Raw genomic sequence first — 11,963 nt, 5'->3', positions numbered from 1 at the left:
TGCCCACGCATGGCAGTCTTTCCTCATGGATGGCCAAACAAAGCGCTCAGCTACTAGGCGGGTTGTCTGTCGAATGCCAGGGTGGGACAATCCATGCATGCTGAGGAATACCTGTTTTCGGAAAGGCTTGGTGACCACTGGCCTGGCTGAGGAAGTGGACATATCACATAACAGAGGGTGTGATGAACCAGGAAAAGCAACTTTCTTCAAAATTAATGAGGAATTCTGAAGAGAATTGACAAGGTCATGATCAGACTCCTGAGAGGCAGCTAGTGCAGAGTAATCTATGGAGGCAGAAATACTCTGAATGCGGGACATGGTGTCTGCTACGATATTATCTTTACCTGCCACATACCTGATGTCAGTGGTAAATTGACTTATTAAGTCCAAATGCCTAAACTGCCGGGGGGAACACTTCTCATGCCTCTGGGAAAATGCAAAAGAAAGGGGTTTATGGTCTGTATAGATGGTGAAGGTTCGTCCTTCCACCATATGCCGGAACTGGAGCACTGCCTTATATACTGCTAACAGTTCTCTGTCATAAGCGCTGTAACGCGCTTCAGCATCACTCAGTTTCTTGGTCCAGAAACCAAGAGGCTGATATCCTTTGGAAGTGAGTTGTTGAAGGACGGCGCCAACCGAAAACTCTGAAGCGTCTGTGAAAAGGGCCAGGGGTAAAGACACGTTCGGATGTGCTAAAACGGCACTATTGCATAAAGCCTCTTTGCAGGCTAGGAACGAAGTCTCTAATGCTGGTGTCCAGCTGATTGAGTCCTTGGCATTTACCTTGCCCGCCAGAAGGTCGCTAAGGGGAGCCTGGCTATTTGCGGCATTGGGGATAAAACGGCGGTAGTAATTTACCATCCCTAAAAATTGCCGTAGCTGGCGTACGGTAGCTGGTAGGGGAAAATCACGCACGGCGTTAACCTTCTCGGTGAGTGGTTTAGTTCCCTCCTCCGACACCATGCATCCTAGAAACTGTACCTCATTCACACCGAAAACACACTTTGAGGGATTAATAACCACGCCGTGATCCCTCAAGCGGCCAAATATTGTCCGCAGATGCTGCTCATGCTCCATAGGATTACGTGATGCAACAAGGATATCATCTATATATGCATACGCGTAAGGCAATCCCTTTAACACCTCATCTATAAACCTCTGAAAGGTCTGCGCAGCGTTTCGAAGGCCAAATGTCATAAATGGAAACTCAAAAAGGCCGAAAGGCGTTATTATGGCAGTCTTGGGAATATCTGCAGGGTTGACAGGTATTTGGTGGAACGCCCGAACTAAATCAATTTTTGAAAATATGGTACAGCCACATAACCCCTGCGCAAAATCCTCGATATGCGGTACCGGGTAACGATCGGGCACGGTTCTGGAATTCAGTGAGCGGTAGTCGCCACACGGGCGCCACTCGGCGCTCTTCTTCGGCACCAGGTGTAAGGCAGACGACCAAGAGCTAGATGACCTCCGCGCAGTACCTGTTTGAAGCATCAGCTCAAATTCCTTCTTGGCAATGGCAAGCTTGTCTGGTGCGAGACGGCGGGGCCTAGATGAAACCGGAGGGCCAGGGGTGGTCTCTATAAAATGAACCGTGGAGTGCTTGACTCGCCGGGGAGCTCCCGATGGATTTGTTATCTCCGGGAATTCGGCAATAAGGCGGGAATATGGGGAAGCACCACTGACAACTTTCACTTGACTTTTGCTGGAAGAGGCGACGGTGCCCTTAACCGATAGCGTCATCACATTGTCCACCAAACGTTTACGTGCAATGTCCACAAGGAGACCGAACTGGCGGAGAAAATCGGCCCCTATTATTGGCTGCGGCACATCGGCGACAACAAACTTCCACAAAAATTCTCGCCGGAGGCCAAGGGAAAGGGAGAGAGTGACAGATCCGTATGTGGTGATGGGAGTGTCATTGGCAGCGAAAAGCTGAAGATCCGACTTCCCTCGACGATCACTAAGCCGCGTGACTGGGTAGAGAGAGATATCGGCACCAGTATCTACAAGGAATTTGACGCCGGACGCGGCGTCAACGACAAAAAGACGGTTGGATAGGTTTGAGCAGTAACCTGCCGCCCTCAGGCACTGCCCGCTTCGTTTCCCGCGTCGTATGAACAGGGAAGGGTACACTTAGTGGCGTTACTCCCCCAACGGCGGTGGTACCAGCAGATGCCTTGGTCTCGCTGGGAATTAATGGAGGACTGGTGACGGGGTGGGGTTCGGCCGCGGCTGCGGGAACGGGGATGCGAGTGTGGGCCGCGCTCGTTGGCGAGCGCTGCCACTTGTTGAGAGAGGTTTTCTATCTTCTCCATCAGTGCACTAATAACCGGGTTGGGGGCCACTGCGGCAGCGTACGGCGAATGAGTCACCTCCGCTACCTTGTCTGCCAGGGCGGCGAGATCTGTCAAGCTCGTAGACGCCTGGGTGACTAAAATGGCGTGGACAGGACGCGGCAGGCGGCTCAACCAAATTGTCCGTAAAAGGTCGTCCGGAACGGCTCCGCCAGCCAAAGAGCGAAGATGTCGCAGAAACTGCGACGGTCTGTGGTCACCCATGTCCTCATTCCCGAGGAGTTGCTTGATCCTTTGCTCCTCGGACGGCGAAACCCGCCGAACCAATTCTTCTCGCAACCGCTTGTACTTGTCCGTTAAGGGAGGGTTGACGATTATGTCCTCGACCTCTTGTGCGTAACGGGTGTCGAGATTCGCCACAACCACCCAAAACTTGTCATTGTCCTCGGTTATGCCCGCGAGGCGAAAATTTCCCTCGAGTTGGGCGAACCAGAGCTGTGGCTTCTCCGGACAAAATGGCGGCACTCGCATGGCCACGTGGTTGACGGCGTGTGTATTTTCGGCCATATTCCAGTGAGGATGCTTGATTAGCTAGCACTTCGAAATTTAGATAAACGGCGAGCACTGAAAATTTCCGTTTCCACACAATAAATATAAAAACTTTTCGCGCGCAACACTTGAGTCACCTTAGCGATCACGTCGGGGTCACCAATTTGTGGGAGTGCTGGAAATTATATTAGCGCAGGCGGTGCTAGGAAATACTAATAAAGCACATATAAAGCGTTTGAATGAACAGCAGATTTATTCTGAGTGCTGTGGATACCAGACCAAGGTCAACACGGAAAGATATATTGCCATGGGCGCAACGTGCACAAGAGGGATGAACACTCGGCTGCGGTTGAGAAGTGACTGGTCCCACGTGGGTCAAAATGCTTCCTCCCGGGAGCAGTCCTAGGGTGACACCTCGCGGCACACCCCTGAATCGCACAAACAAATGAACTGTTACATCAACAAATGAACCGCCACAAGTTTCGTCAGTTTGGTCAGGAAAACGCAAAAGTCACTCTTCGGCGAACGATAAATAGACAGCACATAAAAAACAGCAGTATCCATTTTGAAGCTGGCAACACAGCATTCAAATGATTGATCTTCATTGAGAAATGCGTATGGGAAACCAATGGGAATACGGGGAAAACATTCAGAGTGTAGGATTAAATCACCACCATTTTTGTGAACAGTCCGGCAAAAGGCACTAGCGATGACATACCCAGGCACATGAAGTTCACTCGCATTTAACCAATGGGGCAATGGGTTTACCAGGAGCAAATATCATTGCCCCTGCCAGCACAGCTCCAGGGGTATCAGAATTCAAAAGCCCTTCCATAATGCCACAATGCCCATGGGCATTCCAATGCCCATGGGCAACTTGCAAGGCTGTCACTAATGTAATACTTGAGTCAAGTCAATGAAACTTCTGCCCAATATACATTTAACTAACAACATACTATTATGTAAACCAAAATTAAACCTTTACAATAAAATATGTAAAGATATATGCATGATTATTCTTTATTGTATGTTTCTATTACATTAAGGAACTTAAGGAAACTGAATCATGAGAGGATTTCAATGCATCCTCACCCACACTCTCACAGATCTCATTTTTGAGGATGAAAATCTTTTCATCATGCTGAATGAACAACTCAAGTCATTGCAAATTTAATATTGAATTTTCACTACACATATGCACAGACTGTGTGAGCACAGACAGAGTGATAACTGAAGCATTAGATTCTCAGGGGCCAAATCGGTAGATTTAAGCATGCCTGCTTCCTTAAGCATTCCTGCCCATCTTACTTGGATTAAGACAGAGGCCACATGAAGGCATGCATGATAACCTCAGAATGGTAAGAACCCAGCAGTCAAGAATTTAACTTTTTCATTTCTTTCATTATAATAAACAAGACAAATAGGAAAATCTGACAAACGGTGACTACCTGTGTCTTCACTTATAAAATACCAGACACCTTTGGCACTGCCTTAAGTCAGAGGATGTAAGCAAAATTAAAAACTCTAATTGATTTCACTTTATTCCTCTGACCTTTTCAGGCTTTCCATATTCCCAAATAAATTCCCTGACTTTTCCAAGTTTTACAGGAATGTGACAGCCTTCACAAGTCAATTAAGGCTAGTGGCTGTGACCTTTTAATATGGTGCAAAGAAGCCCTCAGCTAATTATAATAATTCTTGAACATAGCTATTTTAATATAGCAAATAACTACATATTAACAAGCCTAAGTGCTTCAATCTTCAAAAATTGTGTTAATCTAAGAATATTTCTCACAATTAAATTTGCACTAAAGTTAGAAATCTGTTTCATTATATTTTTATGTTGAGCAGAATAATTGAGTAAGTGAAAAGAGAGCAGGATGGGGTACGGCGGGAAAAGTTTGCTCTGTGTGACAGCAAACCTGACTCCATACCAGGTGATATGGTCTTTTTTCCTTCTCATGACCATTAGAAAACTCTTCCAAAGTCTGGATTTCAATAAATGTTGCTTGCCATTAGATTACAGTTGGAGGTGCATGCAACATTGCCACAACATACATATTGCACAGAACATAATGCTGGGCATTTTGCTAAAACATTGTCACAATCTTCATCCACCACTGAGGAAAAAATTCAGATACTTCAATTTTTATTCATTGTTGAATAGATGAAAATTCATTATTTATTGTTATGTAAAAATTAACAATATATAAAAACTTTTCCATATCACATGGTCATTCAATAATAATATCAGATGTTAAGATCATTATCTGGATCCTCCTCATCCCAATCATCCATTTCATCAGGCTGGTAATGTATGACTCCACTTCCAGCAGACTCCTTTGCTGGATCATTTCTGTGGTGTAAACATAGAGCAAAATCAGGTATTCCATGGACATTAGCAATGATGCACACACAAGAAATACCTAAAATAATCACCGAATTCTACATGAAAACATAAATAATCACACTTATACATACAGGAATTTTGTATTGTCAACCCAAAAATAAATATGTATTTTAAAGACATGATATGCGGACAAAATGCAATGTGCAAAATTTAATGGACTCATTTAATACTACACAAAACAATAACTAATGAATAAAACGGAAAACAATAATTTAATGAATAAAATTGTTTCCTTAAGCTACTTGGGGGCCATTTTCATCCCATTTACCCGCCATTTCATGGACATCTGTACTTCATCTTCTTTCGTGTCCTCCTTTATCCTTTGTTCACTTGAATACTACTGCAACCTGAATTACAAAAAATAGCCCAACCCTCCTTTATTCTTAATTTCTCTAAGTGGAAAATTGCAAGTGTTTTTCTTTGTTTCTGTTATTATGGAACGATTACAGCACATCACACATGAATCTTTGTGCATGCAAAACTTTTAAGGTTAGGAAACAAGAAAAACTTGTAGTGGGTCAGATCAGATGAATACAATGAGTGGTCAACCAATTTCAAGTGCACTTGATGAATTTTAACCAAGGCAACTGCTTTAGCACGACCAGGTGCATGGAAAAGAAATTTCTTCTTCTTCAAATGTAGTATTTTTTTTGCAATTTCTGCCTTCAGATTGTCAAGTAATGTGGCGTAATACTCTCCTGTTATTGTTTTATCTTTTTGAAAATATTTAATGAATAAACACTATCCCAAAAAAAGTCCCAATCACCTCCCTGGTTAATGGAACTGTCTTCTCTTTTTGGAGTAGCTTCCCTCAGTGCAGTCCACTTTTTTGTATGATCTTTCATCTGAGGAGTGTACTGGTGGATACAAGTTTCATCCACAGCTATGAAACAATGCAAAAAAACTGACTTGTTTCACTTAAATTGCTCCAACAGGACCTTCGAAATGTTCATTCAAATATAATTTTGGTCCTAAGTTAGCAAAAAGTGCCCTCAATGCTTCAATAGCTTACACATATCGAATTCTCCTGTCAATATATGAGAAATGCAGTCTTTCAATATGACCAGAGCCTCTGCTATCTCTCTATCCTTAATTTGATAGTCGTCTAGTATCATTTGGTTAACTTTTTAGATGCAATCAGTGGTTGTCATATTTTTTGGCCATCTCAATAGCTCATCATCAGCAGAGCTGGTACAGCCATATTTCAATTCAGCTTCCCAAAATTTCACAGTTGTAAATAATAACCACAGAGTGCCCGTACACAGCATCCAACTTTTCTTTGATTTGCATAGGCATGTTAAATGATAGTTTGAAGCTCAATTTTTTCCATTTTCGCAAAAACTCCTCACAACAACTCACTCAAATGATTGTCAAGCAACAAATGAAGGCCCAAAATGGCTGAAATTTAAGTTTGTACCTTTCAACGCATGTGCGACCACATCCCAGTTTTTGTTGAAGTGTGTTGTCATCTTCATGTTGAGGCAGGAAAGTTTTCAGATCACCTACATTATTTTACCTACAGTCTGCTGATGCTCCTTTCTTATAGCTCCAGTTAATGCTTCTATATTCCATTTTCTCAACCGTCTTCACTCTTTTCTATCTCTTCAAATCTCATGCTTAACTTCATTAGAACTAAAGTTTTAAACTGTATCGGCATCCTTTCCCGGAAAACTGTGCGAATCAATCACTCTGTTCTTAAATCTTTGAATAACCATAATATAGTGTAACTGATATCTTCCTGAATCCATGGGCATTATCCATTTATACCCATGGCTAATGTGGCATTTGCAATAGGTGTTTGCTTTGATAAAACCCTGGCTTGGGCAGAACTCTATTTCTTTCTTCCTCTGGTAATTTCTAGTTTCAACAACATAGTCCACTACCTCTCTACCATTACTGCCATCACCTACCATTGCATTTCATTCCCCTTTACTTCATCCCCATTTTTTCCTTCCAGGAACACCCACAATTATTTCCTATTATTGACCATTATTCTCTCTTTGACAACCATGTAACATGAAGACTTTAACGAAGATAGTAGAATTCTTTGACATAGACATGAAACTGAAAGAATAAGGGGTAGTAGCAGTTTTTAGGGGAGGCGACCAACTGCTGAGGTCATTTGCGCCATAGGGGATGGACAGGAAAGGATGAAGGGTGGAGAGAAACCCAGCGTCGGCATTAGCCTGCTCTTTACGAAAGGCGCCAAGGGGTCCGCAGTTTAACGTCCCATCCGACGGACGGCGTACTTACTCAAAGTGCCCTCCACAAAGAACCTCAAGTAGGGATCGAGATACCTCTGAAAAATATTCAACAACGCCGGGATTTGAACCCGTGCCCTCAGGGTGGGAAGCCAGTACGTTAGCCCCCGCACCATCTTGATCCCCAAAAGAATAAGGGCAATTGAGGAAAAGACTACTGTCACTGCCTCTCTCGCTCTGTCAAACGGTTACACCTACATCTTATATTTATTCCTCAACTTCAAGGGATAGTTACTCAGCACCACACCATGTCTTTGGGTTCTTTGCATTAACTCTTATACCTTCCCACATCACTTACCTCCTCTTGCTTCCTGATATCAAACTACTCACTCAAAACAAGGCAAAGGAGCTGAGGATATTGCACTTTTTTTACAGAAAATGGAAATATGGAAACACACATGGAAATTTTCATCGATTCTATAATAATATATTAATTATTCCTGATAATATTTTTAAAATGTATTCATTCAAATTTTTTATGGTGTTTTTGTGATAGCAAAATACTTGTAAGGATAATTTATCATTTCAATACCCAATAGTTACCACTCAATACAACATAAATTTGCCCATAATAGAAAATTTATATGGCTGTATTCAATTCCATCATGGGCTGTTTCCACAGGATTAGCATTCGGAAAATGTTTGGATTAAAATTAGAAACCTCACTGATTAACCCAATCAGTTTAAGCAACCATCTCCAGTTGTATATGCATATGAAGTTACTCTACTTGTATATCTACTGAAATGGGTGTAATATTGTTAACTATGATTTAATGAGATGAATAGCCAGAGCTGAAAGAAAATACTGGTTCAAATTCTTGATTATATCATTTTGCAGTGAGAAGGGGACCATTTTCTCTAAGCCAAGCATCAAGGCCACCCACCCAATCCATAATTTCCAGTTTCTAACCTCATATATGGCAGAATCAACTGGCTCCTGGCTTCTTTTTCCTTTTCTTCTAAACTCAATTTAAAGGTAGTTACATCAGCCATTGGATCAACAGGTTCTGCAGGTATGCTTTTAACAGTTTCAGTATAAGGTTCTGACCAAAGTGCATTGCAAGAATCAACTGAATAATGTTCCACCTGAAAAAATTTCACAAAATAATAACATCAATGGCATTTGTTTTACAATAAAAGAATTTCAAATTAAAAGTTTCCTTTTAGTCTTATTAAAAGGAAACTTTTAATTTGAAATTCTTTCATTGTAAAACAAATGCCATATACATATGCATATGTATATGGCAAATGCATAATGCATGTATACATACAAATGCATATATACATATATATATATATATATATATATATATATATATATATATATATATATATATATATATATATATATATATATATATATATATATATATATATATATATATATATATATATTGAAAATACAAAAATGTCTAAAAATATCCATAAAATCTCTGTGAGAGAAAATTTATAAGTTTAATCTCTTGCTTAATCATAATATAGAGCACATTTATAAGCAACCGCATTATAGTCTCACCCTGCAATGACAACTAAGTTAAGTTTGTATCTTAAGTTTTTTCTGCTTAGTTTAGCAGGAACTTTATCCAATGGAATATGTTAAGTTCAGAAGGCTAGTAAAAACTGAGTGCCATACAGTACATCACCAACGAGGCACAATCTCCAGCCCAAATTTGAGATAAGGTGGTATCTATGCATGAGGAAGATGTACTTTTCAAAACCAAACTAACAGCTCAAGACACTAAATTGGAGTTGTGCATCGTTGAGGGATAGCCCCCATTGAGGCCTGCTAGTAGAGGCAACGTCCAATGGCATCATGAAGAAAATTAAGGAGTTGATGAAGAGAGCAAGTGAATTCTGTTCAGACTTTTTAAAACAATTCTATGGAAACAACTGGAGTACTTAAACAATTTATTTTTTTCATTATTAAGACTGCAAGCAAAAATTATCTGAGTAGTAGTAGTTATTAATTACAAGGGGTCAAGGCTAAAAGGGTACAGCATCAGCAAGAAAATTAATGACCAATTTAAATGATGGACTTCAGGCTAAAGGACGAGAACAAACTTAAAGAATTTGGATGATGAAGGCTATCTCAATTTGTTTGCTTGTTACTGCACAAGGATGACTAGTAATGATATTAATTTTCTAAAAGGAATGAACAAAAACAAGTTTACAAGAAAAACAATTCGAAAACTACATTATAATGCCCATGTGAAATTGATCTCCAGCCTAAAAAGAAAACAAACATTCAAATTTCAGAACTAAATTTGCTAAACAGAATTATATACATTAACCATTGCAGTAATGAGAAGTTTTTGCAATGTTTTTTAATTTTAAACTGATGCTCATTTTTTATAATGGCAGTCTACTAGTTACGGCAGGTTATCTGATGTACAAACAGACTAACCATCATTGCATTTCTAAGCCTCACCTAACATGACATGTGGCACCCTACACTACAATAAACCCATCTCCCATTCCACCTGCAATCTGCCTCCCTTCATTCAATGCAATACACCTATTCTTTTTTTAACCCTACCTTGCTTCACCCTATGTCACTCCCCACCCAAATCACAGGGATGCTCATTAAGTAGCGAAATAAATACAGTACCTACATATGCATTTTATTATCAAAAATTTCCACACATTTTTCAATATTGATAATTACTTCAAGGACACTGATACATGAACAAAATGGGCATCTTACGAAAGGTGCAAAATTGTCGGTAAATAAATATGATGCACAATCAAAATATCTATTTTGTGACTTTTTTGGGAATTCAATACATCCCATTGATTTAATATGCAGGGGAAGGGGTCATGCATGATAATAGTGCCACAAACTACCGACCTAATTTCATGAATGTGAACAAATTCTTTTTTCATCTTAATTTAACCTTAAATGTGTGTTATGACTGGTTGGTTAGTGTGTATAACCTCCATCGTGAAATACATCCAGGATTCCTCCATATATCTCCAACTTGAAAAAAAGCTCCGTGATTTTCTAGCGACCAGACTTTTTAGGCACTAGCTGTATGCTTCAGCATAGAGTTACTTAGGAGTGCCCGCAGACAACCACCATTTGTGATCCTCTGGTCAGTAGTTCACTGCTCTGCCCATCAGACAAGCACTTTATTCTCAGAACAACACTACATAAAATGAGCTCTATTCCCTCGGTTTCTGTGTATGATTTTGGCAAAAATATAAACACAGGAGACTACAATTGCATTTGATAGCGAATTATTTTATAATAAGTACGTGCATATTAGGCCCTTTTTCATTGTATGAATTTAATATCATGCAGGGAAGGTTTTCACGCATACTAACCCCCCTCCGATGCTTTCCTTTAACCGCTTTTTGATGTATGTAACAAAGAGGCCGACCGTGAGAATTTGGCTTTGGTGGATGGATCTTTAAAACTGTACCAGCTAGGTGATAAATCTCAGCAACCTCAAATTCATCAACCATATCTTGATGCAATACTCCAACCATTCTAGATCCTATAAAAAATAATAAAACTTTGAAATCTATCAAGTTTCATTGTAGGTGTTGGATGTAAATGTTTGCAAATAAGCCGCATATTGATTGATATCGATTTGATTAATAGCAGCAACAACAATATCAATACAACTCACACATAATACCTTGTGTTTTCGAAGAAGTAATAAATTGATGAATAAGTTTATAAACAGCTGCTGAGGACATATTGACGATCAACGAAGACAAAGAGTCAATTACAAGTACAGAATTATCCTTAGGCGTGAGGAAAACTTTATCTAGTTCACATTTATAATTATCCTTGTCCTTCTGCCCAAGCCATCCTTTATGGTCAGTAAAACAATCAATATACTCTACTTTCGAATCTCCGGATATTCTAATCGTATCCTTGAAAGAAGACCGAGGGTGTTCCAAACATAGAACTTGTACTTCACATTTTTTATCAACCAAACTTTGAATGATCGACATCAGCATTGAAGAGCCTTCAGCTTCGTAGTTATCTGAAAGGTAAAATAATTCGTACCTATTCATTTCACAGAATATTACCTCAAAGGTGATATGTTTAACCTTTCAATTTCTTGAAAGCCCAAGTCATAATTAAGTTCGAACAATATTAACCTGTGATTAGCAAAAAGGGGCATTTCCTTTTACTGGTAACTATTTCACTTAGCGACATCACCTTATGTCAAAGTAAATAATGTATTGTACCAAAACAAAACTACCTCCGGCACACGCTGTCATTCATTAAGTCCGATAAGAATTAGGCGCCTGAAATCTCTTGACACCACACGATCTGACATTAAATTCGGTCATTAGGACATGAAAGTTATGTGAACTGTTCAATAAAGCAAACCCAAATATCTTAAATTTGAAAGTTCAAGTTCGAATTAGCTAATAATTTTTGTTTACGAAGGGTATTCTACGAAAGAAACGCTAAGCCAGAAACCT

The 11,963-nt window shown here is 39.9% G+C and overlaps 1 protein-coding gene across 1 annotated transcript; it reads right to left on the bottom strand.

Moving 5' to 3' along the window:
- Window positions 1-3,846: 3,846 nt before the first annotated feature.
- Elp5 (Elongator complex protein 5) lies at window positions 3,847-11,961 on the bottom strand. Its single transcript, XM_071583446.1, has 5 exons — window positions 11,634-11,961; window positions 11,162-11,515; window positions 10,845-11,017; window positions 8,431-8,606; window positions 3,847-5,205 (listed from the first exon to the last, which is right to left on the bottom strand). The coding sequence occupies exons 1-5, from the start codon at window positions 11,689-11,691 to the stop codon at window positions 5,100-5,102; spliced, it is 867 nt and encodes a 288-aa protein (XP_071439547.1). The 5' UTR covers window positions 11,692-11,961; the 3' UTR covers window positions 3,847-5,099.
- Between the last annotated feature and the right edge of the window lie 2 nt (window positions 11,962-11,963).

The sequence above is a fragment of the Hetaerina americana genome, unplaced genomic scaffold, assembly GCF_022747635.1.
Source record: "Hetaerina americana unplaced genomic scaffold, ioHetAmer1.1.p SCAF_14, whole genome shotgun sequence".
Lineage (NCBI taxonomy): Eukaryota > Metazoa > Arthropoda > Insecta > Odonata > Calopterygidae > Hetaerina > Hetaerina americana.
The sequence above is the reverse complement of the archived record's forward strand: the minus strand, read 5'-3'. Positions and strand labels throughout refer to the sequence as shown.